General features: G+C 44.4%; 1 protein-coding gene across 2 annotated transcripts in view; it reads left to right on the forward strand.

Moving 5' to 3' along the window:
• Window positions 1-21,335: 21,335 nt before the first annotated feature.
• PID1 (phosphotyrosine interaction domain containing 1) overlaps window positions 21,336-22,890 on the forward strand; it is a 60,212-nt gene continuing 58,657 nt past the window's right edge. The window contains exon 1 of one of the 2 annotated variants that reach the window (XM_075861266.1): window positions 21,336-21,396. Coding sequence is in view for 1 of the 2 variants with exons in the window: in XM_075861265.1 (XP_075717380.1) it covers window positions 21,642-21,671 (30 nt within the window). In the remaining variant the exon portion in view is untranslated. Of the gene's footprint in view, window positions 21,397-21,542; window positions 21,672-22,890 lie in introns of those variants that run through there. The other variant, XM_075861265.1, reaches the window with a different exon arrangement.

Genomic DNA, 22,890 nt, shown 5'->3' on the forward strand with positions numbered 1-22,890 from the left:
CCAGCGACTGCAGAACATACAACTACCCGAGGTAGAAGTGTATGAAGATGTGCTCGTGTGTGTAGACCTGTTCTCAGGGGGGCCTGAAGCCCGGCCGGTATCGTCCCCACTGCAGATGTTGTGTGTAGTGACAGGGGAACAGTGCTTATCCCAAGTATTGACATGGTGTTTGTACAATGATAAGATGTTAGCAGTTCTCCAGATGTTATTCCAAAGTTAGTTTGTTTAATAACGATATTCAGAAAGTGTTGTGGGAATATTAAATACTCAGGTTAAGTTTTATGTAAAGTTCTGGACCAGCCTTAGCATTGGACTATCGGAGGCCTGCGTCAGTATTATGTTTGTGTAGATGATAACTTCTTGGTGCAAGTCGATTCCCATTTGAAAATATTTTTGTTGTGAAAGGAGAATTTTAGAGCAGAGAATTCTGTGCAGTGTATAGGTGTATGTATAGATATATATATATATATATATATATATATATATATATATAAAGAGGAGAAGAATCAGTTTGTATGTATCAGTTTTAGTTACTGCCCAGTGTGAACGTTTAACATAAATATGTAATTATTAATGTTTTTCTTCAACTCAATTATCTGATTAAGATCAATTACTGATTATGCAATGAAAAGATTGTTTTCCACAGGAAGTGTCCAACTGGGAGCGGAAGGCGTGAGAACCAGATTCTGACAGAATGTGGACGGATAAAGGAAGGTAAACCGGTAGCACCCAAGGCACTTTTGATGGCACTTGCATTGATCGTGTATGACCTCACATATGCCCCAAGACTGCAAGGATCGATGTGGTAAGATCTAATTGGAATGTCCCAGGCTTTACAGCTGATGCTGGTAAATTCTGTTAGAGCGGTTTGATTTGCTTACAGAACGGTTCTGGCAGACCGGTGCCAACCTTATCATACCCTTCTCCCATGAAGAGAACAGACCTTGAGAGGCCTTCCCAGCTAAAACGAACCAGAGTAGGGGGAGGAAAATTGGTTTGAGACACTTGTCAGATAAACATGTGGAATCCGTGTATATTTCTGTGAGTAGGAGCTGTTCCAGGTAATCAGCTGAGAATAAGATACAAATCCTGCTAGAAAGTGTAACACCAAGTGCAAATACAATGTACCCAGTAATGACACATCTTCTAGGTGCCCTGTCCAGTGGAACAGAGAAGTTTTTCTTATATAAAGGTGTTTGATGTGGTTTAAGGGCCTGACATTATTATTGTATATACTTAGAACAACTTTTATAGTGTATGCGGATGATGTTATCACCAGATTACTATTTATTTTAACAATTGACAAGGGTTGGGGGTCCCCAGCAAGTGCCAGTAAACATGAACTAGAAGACTTTTAATATGATGAACTCCATCGCTGAGATGCGGCATGCGCAGCCTGAGCCAGTACAACTCATTTGTCATGAACTGACGGCAGTGTCACAATTCTAAGCAGCCGTGCAAACAAATAACTTGCCAGAGGAAGAGGATAAATGCGGAGGGTTTGTGGTAGTCACATTAAAACTCTGCTACTCCGTCTACGTGGGAACTCACCCCAGGCTCACAGCATGAGGTGCTATGTACAGCCCGGTGACGTATACTAAAAGAGACGGTGTCTGAAAGATGAGAAGGACCAAACCAAGTCCTGATGACATCAGCAAAGTGAAGTAAAGACCAAAGACCTGAGTGAATCCGTCAGCAGTATCAAGTGTTTTAATAAGTAAGAGACCAGGAGGAGGATAATAATAAATCCCCCACTGGACACCACTGTGCAGTCTGACTCCACAATTGTGTTGGTTACCCTGAGGGCGACAGTCAGTGAAGAGCAGAAGACAGAAAAAGAAGAGGACGATGATGTACAGGACTTGCAATGAACTGATGGGACCCAAAACCTGAGGGTGATAGCATGAGATTGGTGATAGCATTATATTATTAATTAAGGCCCTATTGTTTATATTGTCTGAGGTTTATAATTATAATGTGTGTAAATATGCCACGGTACTGCAAATTACGATCTGAGGAGTTTTATGTGGAGGTGTGAGGTGAAGGTCACTGGTTGTTGTCACTAATATGTAAGAAGTACATGACAGCAATGAGACCCGGGAGGTTATGTTACCCGAGTGTCTTTAGGTTTGGGGAAGATGCTGCCCATGACCTGTTATATCTGCTGGGGTAAAAGTCCCATTAGGACAGTAAGTGACAGTGCGACAATTATTACCGTTAATAAAAATGTAGACACAGTTAATTATATATATTACAACCAGCAGCGGTTTGTAAATTATACCCGAGATGCTTTACAAGGGTTAGCCGACCAACTAGGGCCCACCTCAACTGTGCCCACTATGTTCACACAAATAGACGAGGTGACACCGACAGTCCCATTAAAGACAACCATCCTGTATTCTGAGGAGAATAGGGAAAGTTAGGACCACTCCGAAACCTTGGAAGTCCAGGTACAAAGGGGGGTCACTCATAAGGAGTAGCTCGTCTCAAGCTGGTGAAGAAATCCAAAACCCTTACCCGCCTGGTTCGAGTGGTCAGTAGTAGGTTGCTAGGTAAGACTCAGGGATAGAGTAATAATATTTTTAGGGGGGACTGTCAGGGATCATTAGCATGTATATTGCTTGCAAAAACATTATTACTTTATATGAAGTAAATATCAGTATATTCCACCGTGGGTAATCAGTCTGCATCTGCTCCTAGGTCTGATAGAGTGACTCGATCTGCTACCACTCAGGCTGGTAGGTTGAGGAGTGGGAGAACCTATCACAGCCTGGCCAGACTCAGCTAGCTCCCGCCCTCGGTCTATTTATACCTTCATTTCCTGCTCTTCCTTTGCCTGTGATTCTGTCTGGTTTCCTGGCTCTGCTGCTCCTGCTAGTACTATTGACCTCTGCTTCAAATTGACCCTGTCTTTACTGACTACTCTCCTGCTCTGCGTTTGGTACCTCGTACACTCCTGGTTTGACTCGGCTCGTTCACTACTCTTGTTGCTCACGGTGTTGCTGTGGGCAACTGCCCCATTTCCCTTAGCTTCTGTGTACCCTTTTCTGTTTGTCTGTCATGCACATATTGATCGTAGGGACCGTCGCCCAGTTGTACGCCGTCGCCTAGGACGGGCCGTGCAAGTAGGCAGGACTGAGTGGCGGGTAGATTAGGGCTCACCTGTCTGTCTCCCTACCCCGTCATAACAACAAGAATCTGGTTTTCATATAATCTGCCCGGAGGCTAAACCCGAGACAAGATCGATGGGCGTTGTTTTTTACTAGATTCAACTTTGTGGTCACCTATGGGGCTGGGTCTAAAAATATTAAAGCTGATGCACTGTTGCGTAGCTTCATGGCCAGCCCTCCTTCGGAGGAAGATCTTGCTTGTGTTTTGCCCCCAGGTATAATCATATCCTCTGTTGATTCTGACTTAGTCTCCGAAATTGCAGCTGATGAAGGTTCAACTCCCGGGAACCTTCCTGAGAACAAGCTGTTTGTTCCCCTGCAATTCCGGCTAAAGGTACTTAGGGAAAATCATGACGTTAAGGTCTACGTTGTGCTAGGTCCAAGACTCCCAGGTCCCGACCAGCGGGCTTACTATGTTCTTTGCCCATTTCCCAGAGACCTTGGACCCATATCTCCATGGATTTTATCACCAATCTGCCTCCATCTTAAGGCAAGTCGGTGGTGTGGGTTGTAGTAGACCGCTTCAGTAAGATGTGCCACTATCTGCCCCTCAAGAAACTACCCAATGCCAAGACGTTAGCTACCTTGTTTGTCAAACACATCCTGCGTCTCCATGGGGTTCCCGTCAATATTGTTTCTGACAGAGGGGTACAATTTGTTTCATTGTTTTGGAGAGCTTTCTGTAAAAAGCTGGAGATTGATCTGTCCTTCTCTTCGGCCTTCCATTCTGAAACTAATGGCCAAACTGAGAGGACTAATCAGTCTCTAGAACAATATTTAAGGTGTTTTATCTCCGACTGTCAATATGATTGGGTCTCCTTCATTCCCCTCGCCGAATTTTCCCTTAATAACCGGGTCAGTAACTCGTCAGGGGTCTCCCCCTTTTTCTGTAATTTTGGGTTTAATCCACGGTTCTCCTCCGTTTCACCTGGTGGTTCCAACAATCCTGAGGTAGATGTAGTTCATCGAGAACTGTGCACAGTCTGGGCCCAGGTTCAGAAGAACCTAGAGGCGTCCCAGAGCATACAAAAGACTCAGGCAGATAGAAGACGTTCTGCTAACCCCTTGTTTGTGTCCGGGGATCTGGTGTGGCTATCTTAAAAAAATTTGCGTCTTAAAGTTCCGTCCAAAAAATTTGCTCCCCGGTATATAGGGCCATACAAGGTCATTGAGGTCCTTAACCCTGTCTCCTTCCTGCTGGAGTTACCCCCGTCTTTTAAAATACACGACTTGTTTCATGCCTCCCTCCTGAAACGCTGCTCCCCGTCCTTGGCTACCTCGAGGAAACCTCCGGTCCCTGTTCTCACCCCTGAAGGGGTAGAATTGGAGGTGGCCAAGATTGTGGATAGCAGGATGGTCCAAGGCTCCCTCCAGTACCAGGTCCATTGGAGAGGATATGGGCCTGAGGAGAGGACTTGGGTACCCGCCCGGGATGTTCACACTGGGGTATTGCTCAGGAGGTTCCATCTTCCTTTCCCCAATAAGCCAGGTCTACCTAGGAAGGGTCCAGTGGCCCCTCATAAAAGGGGGGGTACTGTAAAGGATATGCCAGACACAGCTTCTGTGTCGACGCCCGTGGGTAATTAGTCTGCATCTGCTCCTAGGTCTCATAGAGTGACTCGATCTGCTACCACTCAGGCTGGTAGGCTGAGGAGTGGGAGAACCTATCACAGCCTGGCCACACGGAGCTAGCTCCCGCCCACTATGTTTACACAAATAGACGAGGTGACACCGACAGTCCCATTAAAGACAACCATCCTGTATTCTGAGGAGAATAGGGAAAGTTAGGACCACTCCGAAACCTTGGAAGTCCAGGTACAAAGGGGGGTCACTCATAAGGAGTAGCTCGTCTCAAGCTGGTGAAGAAATCCAAAACCCTTACCCGCCTGGTTCGAGTGGTCAGTAGTAGGTTGCTAGGTAAGACTCAGGGATAGAGTAATAATATTTTTAGGGGGGACTGTCAGGGATCATTAGCATGTATATTGCTTGCAAAAACATTATTACTTTATATGAAGTAAATATCAGTATATTCCACAAAGAACTTGAATGAAAGATGATGGAGCCTGCATCAGGAACACGCCTATGGAGACACCGCCTGTAAAGGATCTGCCAGACACAGCTTCTGTGTCGACGCCCGTGGGTAATCAGTCTGCATCTGCTCCTAGGTCTGATAGAGTGACTCGATCTGCTACCACTCAGGCTGGTAGGTTGAGGAGTGGGAGAACCTATCACAGCCTGGCCAGACTCAGCTAGCTCCCGCCCTCGGTCTATTTATACCTTCATTTCCTGCTCTTCCTTTGCCTGTGATTCTGTCTGGTTTCCTGGCTCTGCTGCTCCTGCTAGTACTATTGACCTCTGCTTCAAATTGACCCTGTCTTTACTGACTACTCTCCTGCTCTGCGTTTGGTACCTCGTACACTCCTGGTTTGACTCGTTCACTACTCTTGTTGCTCACGGTGTTGCTGTGGGCAACTGCCCCATTTCCCTTAGCTTCTGTGTACCCTTGTCTGTTTGTCTGTCGTGCACTTATTGACCGTAGGGACCGTCGCCCAGTTGTACGCCGTCGCCTAGGACGGGCCGTGCAAGTAGGCAGGGACTGAGTGGTGGGTAGATTAGGGCTCACCTGTCTGTCTCCCTACCGCGACATTACACCGCCCCTGGAATGCAAGAGGAGTGTACAGATGAACTTACAGCTGAATAGAGCCAATAGGGCTTAAGCACGTTCCACATCTTTAGGGAGGAGATTTGTACATTCTTTGTTCAATAAAGCTCAGTTGAACTTCCTGTCTCACTGAGGGAGGATCTCTACCAACATTTCTCTGTCTGGTACATGTCTTCCATGCATGCCCTCAGTTTCCAATTTACAGAGGTGGCTATTCGGTGTGGAATAACAGGGAGAAGGAAGTAACCCTGACAAATGTATCGACCAAATTTTACCGCTAACATAAAGCCTGATGTGTCACGAGAAAACAATCTCAGAATTGCTTGGATAGGTCAAAGCACTCCAAAGTTATTACCATATAAAGTGAAAAATGTCAGATTTGAAAAATGAGCTCTATTAGCCTTAAGGCCCAAACTAGGATGCGTCCTTAAAGGGTTAAAAAAAAAAATTATATTAGGAAAAATGTGGTTATTAATGCATTATACATATTACAGGCCATATGTATGATCGTTGGCGGTCAAACTTCATGCACCCACGCGGATCCGCTGACGTGGACGTAAAAATTGTGCGAGTATTCTGTTTACCCTCTGACACACTTGGAGCAGCGCATACTGTATACCACACCTACAATTGTGTTGGCAAAGCACAGTAATGAGACGGTAATCATTGAAATAGACGCAACGCTCGCACATGCACAGCGGCTCATTTTAAAAAAAACGTTTGCGTTGGTGCGTAAAGTTTCACCACAAAAAAGCATACAATGGCATAATAGCAAAACAAATCATAAATAATCAATTACAGCAAAGTGCAATGTATGTATTTACTTACTTATTTTCTGACGCTGTGCACGAGTTCCCTGCTCCCAACGACGCTGCAAAAGCTCCTTTGAAAGCTCCTCCCACGCGGCTTCCTTTTTGTGGCACGATTCTGCCCGCGTATTCTACAGTTCTGGGTGGTCATGCACAATTGTGATCAGTACGTCCACATCCATCTTGCGTGTTGAATGCTGTGAACTTTGAAACTTTGGCACGCCCAACCGTTGCTTGGCAACGGATCCGTTAAAAAAAGGACGACATAGGGATGCCTTCCGTGTGCCGTCCGTTATTTTGACGGACCCATAGACTTCAATGGGCCCCACGGTCACTGAACAATGGACAAAAGTAGGATATGCTCTACTTTTGACGGAACGGAACAACGGAACCGTCAAAAAAACGGAAGTGTGCATGGCACCATTGAAATTAATGGGTCAGGGTGCTAATTAAAAAAGCAGATAGTACCCTGAAGAAAATAACTGAAGTGGGCATGAGGCCTTAGAAGTTATCAACATGCACTGCATAGTAAGTAAGTTGTGATGTTTATGACTATCCCATAGGCAGATGCAAGCATGAGTAACTTTATGATCTCAAATCACAGCCACTTCCAATGAGGGGGAAAAAAAGGAACAATGTTGTTGTCTGTACATGGTGGACCATAAATGAAACATATAATAGAACAGAAATAGAGTGATAAAACCAACTATTATAGCAGCAGATTCACTTCTAGATTTTGTGTGGGTTGCGATTAAAAAGTCTCCGATATTATTCCCACCAAGTGTCAGTGGATCTTATAAAGACTACTAATCTTCTACACTAGGATAATTATTCTCCTAAACTCGAAACCTCCCAATGTACCATCTATAACTTATTGGGTAAATATGACTGTTGCAAATCTTCCTATCTGTAAATTAACGTAAAGTACATGACTAGAGGGACGCCAGATCGTTTCCTGAAAATTTGGGACCTATAGATTAGTTCTCAAACAGCCATAGCAGCTCTAGACATGTTATGTTACATATCTGTGTGAATAGAGTATGAATGTACACCATTATAACAATCTTTTTCCCCTTCCCTCTTTGGGCACTTTTGACCTTCCTGACAGAGCCTCATTTTTCAAATCTGACATGTGTCACTTTATGTGGTAATAACTCTGGAATGCTTTTACCTACCCAAGCGATTCTGAGATTGTTTTCTCGTGACACATTGGACTTTACTGGCAAAATTTGCTCGATACATTCAGTATTTGATTGTGAAAAACACCAAAATTTAGCAACAATTGCAAAAATTAGCATTTTTCTAAATTTAAATGTATCTGCTTGTAAGACAGGCAGTTATACCACACAAAATTGTTGCCAATTAACATCCCCCATATGTCTACTTTAGATTGGCAAAATTTTTTGAACATCCTTTTATTTTTCTAGGAAGTTACAAGGCTTAGAACTTTAGCTTCCATTTCTCAAGAAAATTTCAAAAGGCTATTTTTACAGGGGGCAGTTCAGTTGTGAAGTGACCTTAAGGACCTAATGTATTAGAAACCCCCAATAAGTCACCCCATTTTAAAAACTTCACCCCTCAAAGTATTCAAAACAGCATTTAGAACGTTTCTTAACCCTTTAGACATTTCACAGGAATTAAAGCAAAGTAGAGGTGAAATTTCCAAATTTCCTTTTTTTTTGTAGAAATTCATTTTCAATCAATTTTTTTTGTAACACAAAGTTTTACCAGAGAAATGCAACTCAATATTTATTGCCCTGATTCTACAATTTAAGTAAATATCCAACATGTGGCCCTAGTTTGATAATGTACTGAAGCACAGGCCTCAGAAGCAAAGGAGTACCTAGTGGATTTTGGGGTCCTTTTTTTATTAGAAAATATTTTGGGTACCATGTCAGGTTTGAAGGGCTCTTGCGGTGCCAAAACAGTGGAAATTTCCCAAAAGTGACCACATTTGGGAAACTACACCCCTCCAGGAAATTATCTAGAGGTATAGAGAGCATTTTGACCCCACAGGTTTATTGCACAAATTAGTGGAATTAGGCCATGAAAATTAAAATCTACATTTTTTTCAAAGAAAATGTAGGTTTAGCTAATTTATTCTCATTTCCACAAGGACTAAAGAAGAAAAGGCACCGTAAAATTTGTAAAGCAATTTCTCCCAAGTAAAACAATACCCTATATGTGGTCATACATGGCTGATTGGACACACGGCAGGGCCGTTTTCTTCAATAAGACGTAGCTTTAGCTAAAAAAATAATAATTTTCTCAACAAATAAAGGAAAAAAAGAACCCTAACATTTGTAAAGCAATTTCTCCCGAGTACGGCAATATCCCATATGTGGTCATGAACTGCTGTTTGGGCACACGGTACGGCTCAGAAGGGAAGGAGCACCATCTGGAGTTTTACAGATTTTGCTGGATTTGATTCTGGTCGCTATGTCGCATTTGCAAAGCCCCTGTGGGAATAAAACAGTGGAAACCCCTAGAAGTGACCCCATTTTGGAAACTACACCCCTCAAGGTATTCACCGAGGGGTGTAGTGAGCATTTTGACCACACAGGTGTTTTGCAGAAATTAGTGTGCACTCGATGTTGCAGAGTGAAAATGGGATTTTTTTCCATAGATATGCCAATATGTGGTGCCCGGCTTGTGCCACCATAACAAGACAGCTCTCTAACTATTATGCTGTGTTTCCCAGTTTTAGAAACACCCTACATGTGGCCCTAATCTTTTGCCTGGACATTCGACCAGGCTCAGGAATGAAAGAGTACCATGCGAAGTTGAGGCCTAATTTGGCCATTTACAAAGTATTGGTTCACAATCGCAGAGGCTCTGATGTAAAATAATAAAAGAAACCCCTGAGAAGTGACCCCATTTTGGAAACTACACACCTCAAGGCATTTATTAAGGGGTGTAGTGAGCATTTTCATCCCACAGGTCTTTTCCATAAATGATTGCGCTGCGGATGGTGCAAAATAAAAAAATTTCCCCAGGTATGACATTTCAGTGGCAAATATGTAGTGTCCAGCTTGTGCCACTGGAGACACATACCCCAAAAATTGTCAAAAGAGTTCTCCCGGGTATGGCAATGCTATATATGTGGAAGTAAACAGCTGTTCGGGCACTGTGTAGGGCTCAGAAGGGAGAGAGTGCCATTTGGCTTTCGGAGCATGGATTTTGCCTGGTAGTAGTTTTGTTTGAGTATTGCTGGTGTTTCCATTTATAATGTGGGGGTACATGTAAGCTGTGCGGAGTACATCAGGGACAGTCAGGTGGTATAATAATGGGATAAATAATAAAATAATCCATAGATGTGTGTTACGCTGTGACACAATCCTTTCTGCACAGGCCGTGTCGCACTGATAAATGGTGTCGTTTCATATCCCCCTTTTGGTCCACACTCCGCACCTTTGCAGTTTGGGGAATTTTGCTGAGAAGTGTTTTCCTGGTATAATACGGGCACCCTCGCTTCCAGCAGATATGTTTGGGCCCTCTCCCTCCTGGTTCCCTAATTTTAAGGCCTTGATAAATTGCCTCTTGAAACAGGAGAAATATTTCCCTACTGCATGTTTTTTATTTCCTGACTTATTTGAGCCTTACACTAATTTTATTTTTTCATAGACGTAATGGTATGAGGGCTGTTTTTTTTGCGGGACGAGCTGTAGTTATTATTGGTACCATTTTGGGGTACATGCGACTTCTAATTATTTTTTATCCTATTTTTTGGGATGCAAGGTGACCAAAAAATTGCAATTCTGGCATAGTTTTTTTTATATATACAGTGTTCACCATGCATTATAAACTACATGTTAACTTTATTCTGCGGGTCAGTCTGATTCCGGCCATACCGAATTTATAGCACTTTTATGTTTTACCACTTTCTGCACAATAAAATTACTTTTGTAAAAAGAATGTATTTTTTCTCTCGCCAAGATGTAAGCACCGTAACGTTTTAATTTTTTCGTTGACGGAGCTGTATGAGGACTTGTTTTTGTGAGACGAGCTATAGTTTATATAGGCACCATTTTTTGATACATGCGACTTTTTGATCACATTTTATTCCAATATTTATAGGGCAAAGTGACCAAAGAAACAGAAATCCTAGTATAGTTTTGAAAGATTTTTTTTTACGCTGTTCATCGCGTGGAATAAATAACATAATATATTTAATATTTATAGTTCAGGCTGTTACGGATGTGGCGATTCCAAATATGTATGGTTTATTTATTTTGTTGAATAATAAAGGACTTGATTAGCGAAAAGGGCGATTGTGTTTTATTTTATTACTTGAAACTTTTATTATGTGTTTTAAAAGGGTTTTTTTCACTTTTTTTATACTTTTTTTTAAGTCCCACTAGGGACTAGTGAAAAAATGCCGGAAACACAAGCTTTCCATGACGTATCCATACGACAAATGTCGGGAAGGGGTTAAAGAATACACCAATGTCAATAGTACTGTTGTATGCCAAATTTTTTCTGTACTCTCAGCTATTGTAAATTGACAAACACTATATGGACAAAAGTATTCGGACACACCCCTTAATTCCTTCCCGACCACCCCACGTAGATTAACGGGCTGCAGCACTGGTCCTTGTGCCTGCAGCCCGTTAATCTACGTGTGCTCCTAACAGATCACACAGGCGCTCCCCGCAGCCCGGCATCTCCCAGTACAGGCTGCTACTAGCAGCCTTAGTACTGGGGGACAACATCGGGTTGGATCACAGCGGTGATCCGAACCGATTAACACCTAAAATGCGGCAGTCACTAGCGACCGCCGCATTTAAGTTGTTATAGCAACATCGACACCCCGCTACGCGATTGCCGATTGTTGCTGGGGGGCAATTGCTATAGCAACCGGGAGCCTAACAAATAAAAGCCTAATATGCCTCCTGTCAGTGTGTAACTGACAGGTATAATACCCTGCAATACATAAGTATTGCAGGGTATTATAACAACGATTCAACAATTGGATCTTCAAGTCCCTAGTGGGACTAAAAAAAAAAAAGTTGAAAAAAGATTTAAAAAAATTACAAAAGTAAAATGTCAAAATAATAAAATGTAAAAATCGCCCGTTTTCCCTTATAAAGCCCTTTATTATTAGAAAAAAAATGAAAATAAAATAAATAAACTATGCATAATTGGTATTGCCGCGTCGGTAACAGCCTGAACTATAAAAACATAATGTAATTTATTTCGCACGGTGACCGCCATAAAACAATAATAAAAAAACGATACCGGAATCGCTATTTTTAGTCACTTCAGCTCCCAAATAATTTCATAAATAGGGATCAAAAAGTCGCAAGAACCCAAAAATTGTACCAATAAAAACTGCAGTTTGTTCCGCAAAAAACAAGCTCTCACACAGCTTTCTTGATAGAAAAATAAAAAAGTTATGGCTCTTAGAATATGGCAACACTAAAACGAAATAATTTTTTTAAAACCGTGATTTTATCGTGCAAACACCGTAAAACATAAAAAACCTATATACATATGGTATCGCCATAATCGCATCGACCCACAGAATAAATGAAATATGTCATTTATAGCGCACGGTGAATGCCGTAAAAAAAAAGAATAAAAAACAATAGAAGTTTGACGGCCTAATTACACTAAATTCAGCAAAAAACCTATGGGATAAAAATGCTCACTATACCCCTAAGACTAATTCTTTTTAGGGCTGTAGTTTCCCAAATGGGGTCACTTCTCTGGGTGTCCACTGATTTGGTCCCTCAGGGGCTTTGCAAATACGACATGACACCCGAAAACCAAATGAGTAAATTTGAGCTCCAAAAGCAAAATAGCCCTCCTTCCATTCTGAGCCCCGCTGTTTGTCCAAACAGCCGTTTATTACCACATATGGGGTATTTCTGTAATCAGGAGTAATTGCTTTACAAATCTTGGGGCGCTTTTTCTTCTTTATTCCTTGTAAAAATTTATAATTTCTAAGTTTTATTGGAAAAAATTTAGATTTTCTTTTTTATGGACTAATTCCACTAAATTCAGCAAAAAAAATGTGGGGTTAAAATGCTCACTATACCCCTTGATGAATTCCTTGAGGGGTGTAGTTTGCCAAATGGTGTTTTTCTGGGGGTGTTTCCACTGTTTTGGCATCACAAGAGCCCTTGAAACCTGACATGGTGCCTAAAATATATTCTAATAAAATGGAGGACCCAAAATCCCCTAGGTGCTCCTTTGCTTTGGAGACCGGTGCTTCAGTCCATTAACACACTAGGGCCACATGTGGGATATTTCTAAAAACTGCAGAATCTGGGCAATAAATATTGAGTTGAATATTGCGTTTCTCTGGTAAAAACCTTTTAAAAAATGGATTAAAATGGATTTTCCGACAAAAAAAAATAATTTGTAAATTTCCCCCCTACTTTGCTTTAATTCCTGTGAAACACCTAAAGGGTTAAGAAACTTTCTAAAGGCTGTATTGAATACTTTGAGGGGTGCAGTTTTTAAAATTAGGTGACTTATGGGGGTTTCTAATATATAAGGCCCTCAAAGCCACTTTAGAACTGAACAGGTACCTATACAAATAGGTTTTGGAAATTTTCTTGAAAATGTGAGAAATTGCTGCTAAAGTTCTAAGCCTTGTAAAGTCCTAGAAAAATAAAAGAATGTTCAAAAAACGATGCCAACATAAAGTAGACATATGGGAAATGTTAATTAGTAACTATTTTGAGTGGTATTGCTATCTGTTTTACAAGCAGATACATTTAAATTTAGAAAAATGCTAATGTTTGCAAATTTTCTCTAAAGTTTGGTGATTTTCACAAACAAATACTGAATTTATTGATCAAATTTTTCCACTAACATACAGTACAATATGTCACGAGAAAACAATCTCAGAATCGCTTGGATAGGTAAAAGCATTCCAAAGTTATTACCACATAAAGTGACACGTCAGATTTGAAAAAATTGGCTGCGTCCACAAGGCCAAAACATGATCAGTCCTGAAGGGGTTAATCATTGTATTCAGGTGTTTCATTCAGTCCCATTGCCACAGGTGTAAAAAATCCAGCACCTCATCATGCAGTCGCATTTACAAGCATTTGTGAAAAAATGGGTCGTTCTAAAGAGATCACTGAATTCCAGAGTGGTACTGTAAGACCGGGTTCCCATGAAGCGTAAATGCTGCAGAATTTTCGCAATGGAATTCTGTGTGGAAATTTTGCAGCATTTACAGTGGCAGCAAAGTGGATGAGATTAAGAAAAGCTCATGCCCAGGCTGCAGAAAAAACACTGCAGCGTAAACGTTAATAAATTGACCTGTGGTGCAGAATTGAAATCCGAAGCATGTCAATTTATGAAGCGTTTTCGTTGCTTTTCAATGGAGATGCAAAACCCGCAACTGAAGGCCATGTGTTGCGACTTTTGCAGCAGAATCACAACGATTCTGCTGAAAAAAATCGCAACTCAGGAGGAAAAATAATTAATTATATTTACCCAGGCCTTTCTCCTTCTACCTGCAGTCCGGTCCCCTTGGATGACGTTGCGTCACATTGCCTGCAAAGTCATTTAGGAGGCCGGACTACATCTTAGGAGGCCGGACTTACCCCCTCCCTCTTCAGAAAAGAGGGAGGGGGTAAGTATGAACGTTTTTTTTTTCACAGCACTGCTTTCCGCAGCAGAAATTCCGTTTGGAAAACACAATGTGGTGCAGTTTTTCGGACGGAAGGTGCTGCGGGTTCCAGGTCGGATACGTTGCGCAGTTTTTACACAACGTATCCTACCCGTGGGAACCAGGCCTAATAGGAAGCCACTGTTGGAACAAGTCAGTTTCTTCCCTCCTAGATATTCCACGACCAACTGTGAATGGTATCACTGCAAAGTGGAAGCGTTTAGGAACCACAGCAATTTAGCCACAAAGTGGCATACCATGCAAAGTAACAGAATGGGGTTGCCGACTGCATGGCCGGTTTTAGACAACGTGTGGCCCTGGGCAAAGTTAAAAGTGGGGTCCCAAATGCTGAATTACTGTATAAATAATGCAGTCAATTTAGAAGGCAGTGTGCAGATAAATGCATCGCTGATTTCTAGCACATCCAGGAGTGTTGCAAGCCCAGAAGCATATGTCCCCCCTCTTACACAAAAAAATTATCTATATACATATACAGTTATTATATCATACAACTATACCAGATTAAATATTACCTGCATACTGTTACGGAACACATCTCACTATTATAAGACCAATATTACCAATAATAAGACAATATGGGGTCCAAATAATACCGCCACACCATAACCACAAAGTGACTAAATAAAACCCCCATAATGTTACTGAATAAAACCACCTCACCATAACCACATAGTGACTGAATAATACCCTTGTACTGTTACTGAATAATACTGCCACACCATAACCAAATAGTGACTGAATAATACCCTTATACTGTTACTGAATAATACCTCCACACCATAACCACAGTGACTGAATAATACCCCCATACTGTTTCTAAATAATACCACCACACTATTACCACATAGTGACTTGCGTTTCATGCATCCTCCCCTCCTGTATCCCATCCTCTAAACAAACTCGTTATCCACAGTGCCCCAGATGGTAATAATGATCCCTCAGTGCTTGACACAATAAAAGTTCCCCCTCAGTAACAGTGCCCCCTTTGTACCCCCACAGTAATAATGCCTCCTTTGTGCCCCCTGTAAATAGCGACAAAGCATACCCTGTAGATAGCGCCAAACACAGACCCCTGTATATAGTGCCACACAGCCCTCTCCCTTGTATATAGTGCCATACAGCCCCCCTACTAGATAGTGCCACACTACCCCTCTTAGTAGATAGTGCCACACAGACCGCCCCACTTCGTAGATAGTGACACACAGCCCCCGTCTTGTATATAGTGCCACACAGCCCCCTGGAATATAGTGCCACACAGCCCCCTCTTGTATATAATGCCACACAGCACCTTTCCCTTTTATGAAATGGCACACAGTCCCCCTCTTATATATAGTGCCACATAGCTCCCCATCCCCTTGTATATAGTGCCAGACAACTCCTCCCTTCCCTTGTATATAGTGCCACACATCTCCCCCTCCCTTGTATATAGTGCCACGCATCTCCCCCTCCCTTGTATATAGTACCACACAGCTCCCCTGCCCTTGTATATAGTGGCACACAGCCGTCCTTAGTAGATAGTGCCACACAGTCCCCTCCCTTGTATATAGTGCCAGACAGACCCCCTCCCTTGTATAAAGTGACACACAGTGCCCCCTTGTATATAGTGCCACACTGCTCCCCCTCCCCTTGTATGTTGCCACAAAGCTCCTTCTCCCCTTGTACATACTGCCACACAGCTCCCCCGTCCCCTTGTATATAATGCCACACAAACCCTCCCCCTTGTATATAGTGCCACAGCTCCCCCTCCCCTTGTATATAGTGCCACACAGCCCCCCAAAAAAACCAAAACATTATACTTACATTGCTCCTTTCCAGCGACGGACGGAGCGCTGCACAGCCTCTGGGCGGGACACTTGCGCAGGCCAGCGTGATGCAGTGACGCCATCACACTGGCCTGCACAGGAAGTCTTTCCAGCTTCATATAGCATTCAGACCTGGATCCTATAGTATTCAATTGGATCAGCGTCCTGAGGACGCATATACAATTGAATGTATAGTGAATGGTGTTAGTGACGACATCGGGCATGAGGGGGTCCGTGACCTCCGGCCCATAAATGTTAAGTGCCGGTCGGTGCGGGCCCCGTAGCAGCCGCTATGGCTGCTATAGTGGGCAGGGGGCCCTAAAAGGATGGGGGCCCTGAGCAATTGCCCAGTTTGCCCCGCCTAACGCCGGCCCTGGCTGAGTGCTGAGGATTATTGCGCATAAAAGTCTCCCACGCTCTGTTGACTCAATAACTGCAAAGCTCCAAAACTTCTCTGGCATTAACAGCACAAAAACTGTGCCCAGGAGCTTCATGGCGTGAGTTTCATGGCCGAGCAGCTGCAAGCAAACCTTACATCACCAAGCACAATGACAAGCTATAGATGGAGTGGTGTAAAGCACTAAGCACGCCACCACTAGACTCTGGAGAGGTGGAAACGTGTTCTGTGGAGTGATAAATCATACCTCCCAACTTTTGAATTCGGAAAAGAGGGACATTTTAAGCCACGCCCCTAACCACGCCCAATATCCGGCATAAACACATCAAATCACGGCCAGATCCTTCCTTCTGCAAATATCAAGCGCATATTCACATTGCGGATCTCTGGACTGTCTGGATATCAGAGATATTATGGATCAGGTTATGTCGTCTTTTCCTATCTTAGGTATAACATTTGCTCATCACGGCGGCAGCAGCTGCAGGACAAACCAAAAGGCTGAGAGCAATGAAAGCCAAGAGGGAGACCCTGTTGTTGGTAACTTTTCAATTGACAGGTAGCAGAGTTACATGATGGGGATTTTTTTTTCCAGTTGTGTAACTCTGCTACCGGTCAATGGAAAAATCATCCACCAGAGCCCCCCTGTAGATAGCTCCAGATACAGCCCCCCTGTAGATAGCGCCACACACAGCCCCCCTGTACATAGCGCCACACACAGCCCCCCTGTAGATAGCTCCACACACAGCCCCCCTGTACATAGCTCCACACACAGCCCCCCTGTAGATAGCGCCACACACAGCCCCCCTGCAGATAGCTCCACACACAGCCCCCCTGTGGATAGCGCCACACACAGTACCCCTGTACATAGCGCCAGATACAGCCCCCCTGTACATAGCGCCACACACAGCCCCCTGTAGATAGCTACAGATACAGCCCCCTGTAGATAGTGCCACACACAGCCCCCCTGTAGATAGCTCCAGACATAGCCCCCCTGTAGATAGTGCCACACACAGCCGCCTGTAGATAGCGCCAGATACAGCCCCCATGTACATAGCGCCAGATACAGCCCCCCTGTAGAAAGCTCCAGACACAGCCCCCCTGTAGATAGCTCCACACACAGTCCCCTGTAGATAGCTCCACACACAGCCCCCCTGTAGATAGCGGCAGACACAGCCCCCCTGTAGATAGGTCCAGACACAGCCCCCCTGTAGATAGCTCCACACAGAGCCCCCCTGTAGATAGCACCACACAGAGTCCCCCTGTAGATAGCTCCACACACAGCCCCCTGTAGATAGCTCCATACAGTCCCCCTGTAGATAGCTCCACACACAGCCCCCTGTAGATAGCGCCACACACAGCCCCCTGTAGATAGCTCCAGACACAGCCCCCTGTAGATAGCGCCACACACAGCCACCTGTAGATAGCGCCAGATACAGCCCCCCTGTAGATAGCTCCAGACACAGCCCCCCTGTAGATAGATCCACACACAGCCCCCCAGTAGATATCGCCACACAGTCCCCCTGTAGGTAGCGCAACACAACCCCCTTATACTTTGTGCCACATTGCCACCAGAGCGGAGAGCGGTAAAGGTAGCCGGCCCTACTGCTGCCACTCTCCGCTCTGCTTTGACGTCACTCACCGTCAGAAGAAGGCAGGAGTCTTGCAGCGCCGTTCTCACTGGTGTCGATGCCGGCCCGGGAGTGGACCAGTCCAGTCACCTGACTGGTGAGGCCAGATGACAGGTCAGGTGACTGGACAGGTCCATTCCCGGGCTGGCATCGATCCCAGTGAGAACACCACCGCAAGACTCCTGCCTTCTTCTGATTGCTGCTGTAGTCAGCAGCGATCAGCTGTTTTGATGCAGCGCCTAGCGGGACATTTTGCAGACCACCCGAGACGGCGGGACAGCGGTGAGAAACCGGGACTGTCCCGCCGGATCAGGGACGGTTGGGAGGTATGATGAATCACACTTCTCTATCTGGCAATCTGATGGACGAGTCTGGGTTTGGCGAATGCCACGAGAACATTACCTACCTGACTGCATTGTGCCAACTGTAAAGTTTGGTGGAGGAGGGATAATGCTATGGGGTTGTTTTTCAGGGGTTGGCCTAGTTCCCTTAGTTCCAGTGAAGGGAAATCTTAGGTGTAATGTGTAGGTGTCCTAATACTTTTGTCCATATAGTGTACGTATATTCTTTATTGATGTATGTATGCTTATTCTTACTTTAGTTTTTCCGTCTTTAATACAAGTGCCAATTAATATCTACACACCAATACCACATATATCTACCACAGAGACCAATACAACCAATAATATCACCGTACAGTGCCCATATATTGGTCATACACCAGTTCTACAGTGGCGCTCTGCAGAGTATTATCATGCTGTGAATACAATATAGTAAATCAATTGACTCACAGGTGACGGACTCGTTAACATTCCCTTTTCTCTTAATCCGATCAGCAACGACTCATCTCTGCAGAGATTGCTGCCCAGGTACCTTTAGCTCTTTGCTTTTCCAGGACATTCTCACCCTGTACATAAACAGTTCATCCTGCTACCACCTTTAACAGTGCCCTACTGCTGAAAAAATAGTGACACACAGAAAGTGCCTCGTGTCCCATAGTCTTAATCCCCCTGTTTGTTCAGTAAACAGTAATAGTGCCCCCATACAGTAATAGTGCCCTACATAGTAATAGTGCCCCGCTGTGTGTAGTACACACTATTAGTGCCCCCTTTGTGCCCCATGCACTTTCAAACTGCCCTCTTTGTGTGGCACACAGTAATATTGCCCCCAAGTAGTGATGATGCCTCCTCACAGTAATAATGCCCCCTTAGTACTCCTTACAGTAATTCTGCCCCCTTAGTCTCCCACACACAGTAGGGATGCCATGTAGTGCCCTCACATTGTAAAGATGCCTCATTAGTGCCCCCACATAGAAATAATGCGCTCTTAGTGCCCTACTCACATGCCCCCTTAGTACCACCCACACAGTATGGATGCCCCCTCACAATAATTCTGCCCCCTCACAATAATTCTTCCCCCTTGGTGCCCCCTTACAGTAAGGATGTCCTCATAGTGCCCCCACACGGTAAGGATACCCCTTTAGTGCCCCCACATAGTAAGGATGTCCTCATAGTTCCCCCACACTGTAAGGATACCCCTTTAGTGCCCCCACATAGTAAGGATGTCCCCTTTAGTGCCCCCACACAGTAAGGCTGCCCCCAAATAGAAATGATGCCCCGTTAGTGTCCCCCACACACACAGTAGTGATGTTCCTTAGGCCCAGAGAATGCCCTTAAAGGACATCTGAGCTCTTGAATGACATTTTTACAATATTCTTCTGCTTTATTCTACATAAAAGTTGAGAAATTGTTTGCTCTTCTTATCTTGTAACACTTTTTTATTTCATAAAGTTTTTTTGGCTGTTCAGATAGAACAGTAAATACAAAATTCTGCTGGACTCGTTACCAGAGAGTGGTGCATTGTGGGAGCTCAAATGAGCACTATCTGGCCCAAACAAAACAGCAGAATATTACATTAGTATTAAAAGTTGGTCTGTACAGAGAACAGAAATTGTAGCAAAATTCCCTTTACACAAAACGACCTTAAAAAATGATGAATGATCGGTGGTATAAAAAGACTTTCCAGAAGATCTGATGGACATCAGGACGATGATTAGGAGGTAACTTCTTCTAGCGTCATTGTTGCCTAGCGACAGATCTCGTGCTATGGGCAAATATGTCTTGCGTAAATGTTGCTACGAGTGAGCTCTGATTGGTCAATTTAACTATTGTTTATCTATTATCATTGATCATCTTCTTCATACACACTGACCAATTATTGTTACGATCACTTGCCAGAACTCGCGAGCAACCTCAATGTTTCACTATAAGGGAAAAACTTGCGGGTGACTTGCAACGAATGCAAGAATTGCGACCATGTCATTGAGGTTTTACAAGTCACAGAAATGACACGATTTTATCGCGACCCTGTGTCGTCCTAGCGTAAATTAGCCTTTAACCCCTTCCCGATCGCTCACTGTCTTTTGACGAAAGCGGTGCAGGTTTAAAATCTACAGCGATTAACTACTATGGGAGTTACGGAAACTGCGTAGCTCAGTGAGGTAATTCATGGTCGGAAATCACACGCTTCATTCACAACACAGAGCAGAACGGGGTTTAGGGGGCCCGTTCTAGAGAGAGGTGCAGGTCCCAGAGGTGGGACTCGCATCTATCTGACATTTATGACATTTCCTGTGGATATGTCATAAATGTATCTGATGGGAAAACTCCTTTAAAGCCTTGTCAAGCCTGGTCATTAAGGGGTTAACAAAGTTTCCCACCAGTTTATTTACCCTCTTTTGGCATACAGATGGCTAATGATAGCCTATGGGCATGTCAGACGTATACATTGGATGAACGTTGACCCCAAACACCGTTTAAAAATGTCGCCAGGAAGAGTGAATGAACATAATAGTGACCACTTTGTATTTATAGCTAAAAGAAACAATAATGTTGCCCATAGCAACCAATCATATTTTAGCTTCCATATTTCTACAGGTTAGAAAAATGAATGAAGTGAGCTGATTGGCTCTTTTAGAAACGCCTCCACCCTATCTTTATAGCTATCTCTCCAAGTGTAGGACATTGGGATTACCTGTAGCTTCCCTGTGCCTATGGCTGATACGGTCAAACGTAAATGTTGCTCTACAGGCATCATGGTAGACGGAATGAAGCATACTACATCGCCAAACTTCATCTGACAACGAAATGGTTAATTGCGTTGCCATGGTTAGCAATGAGGGCGAGGCATAGTCATAACAGCCGGACCCATCGCCTCAAGGGCGTGGATTAGGCAGGAGTACTCCGCCCACCTGGCGACAGCAACAGTCCTAAAGATTGTAAGAAAAATGCTATATGGAGGGAGCGAGAAATAAGTGGGCAGGGATTTTATGACGACGCGTCGATAAACAGGCGTTTGTTTGGAGACGATAGAGAAATGGGCGGGGTTTTATGGTAACAGGGTGGGGAAATGGGAAGGGTTTTCTAGGATAACGGGGAGGAGCGCCGTACTGAGGGGAGCTCTGGCCTTGGGGTACGCAGTTCTCAGACGGTCAGAGGAACTCGTGCATGTATAAGAGGGGACATGTGGCAGCCGGCGAGCGAGAGACTGCAGGTGAGCTGTAGCCCGAAATAAGAGCCCAGCACAGGGTCACTATGCCAGAGGCGTCACTACTAGTAAGGGGCCCAGGGCAGAGGGGCAGCTGGCAATGCTGAGTGTATGAGTGATGCGGGAGTGTAAGTGAGAGAGGGTGATGTGAAGGAATGTGGCTGCTAGTGACTACATGGCAGCGGAGTACCAGAACAATCACAGGGCTGAGGAGCACCAAAAGGGATGCTCACTGCTGTACAATGGGATGGATAGAAGAAGGGCACCAGGAGTGCCGGGCATAGAGATGCACAGGAGACGGTCACTGTGAGTCCTGGGCATAGAGATGGGTAGGAGACGGGCACTAGGAGTGCTGGGTAAGGAGATGGATAGGAGATGGGCACTAGGAGTGCTGGGTAAAGAGATGGACAGGAGACGGGCACTAGGAGTGCTGGGTAAAGAGCTGGACAGGAGATGGCCACTAGGAGTCCTGGACATAGAGATGGATAGGAGATGGGCACTAGGAGTCGTGGGCATAGAGATGGATAGGAAATGGGCACTAGGAGTCCTGGGCATAGAGATGGATAGGATATGGGCACTAGGAGTCCTGGGCATAGAGATGGATAGGAGATGGGCACTAGGAGTCCTGGGCATAGAGATGGATATGAGAAGGGCACAAGGAGTACTGGGCATAGATATGGATTACTATAAGGGCACAAGGAGTACTGGGCATAGAAATGGATAGGAGAAAGACATTAGGAGTGCTGGGCAGAAGATGTCTTAGACGAAGGGCAGAAATACAGAATACTGGGGGCAGGAAGGGGAGTTTGCCTCCAGCCCTCACAATTGGGGTGGGGTAAGGGCATTACCAGGCTTTTGGGGATACTGAGGAATGGAGAAGAGTGGCAGGACTATTTGATATGGTGGAGGGATTGATGAGGGCAAGATGACAGCCGGGCATAGAGATTGTAGGAAGAAGTGTACTCTGGCTCCTGGGCATGGAGGTTGGTTGGAAGAAGTGCTGCGTGACTATTGGGTATGGTGGGTGATGACTGTTGGGCAGGGGCAATGCTGTCGCTGCTGTGGTCATGACTACGGGGATGTGAACATAACATTTATAGTTCGGAATATCATGGGCATTTTGTGTTGTGGGGGAGCAGTGCTATACATCTGAATGTCCAGAAGTTGTGTTGAGTACATCTTGTAAGGGGCACGTCTCCAGTGTATCCCATGTCTGGGTGCTGTA

This window comes from Rhinoderma darwinii, chromosome 4 (genome assembly GCF_050947455.1).
Source record: "Rhinoderma darwinii isolate aRhiDar2 chromosome 4, aRhiDar2.hap1, whole genome shotgun sequence".
Classification (NCBI taxonomy): Eukaryota; Metazoa; Chordata; class Amphibia; order Anura; family Rhinodermatidae; genus Rhinoderma; species Rhinoderma darwinii.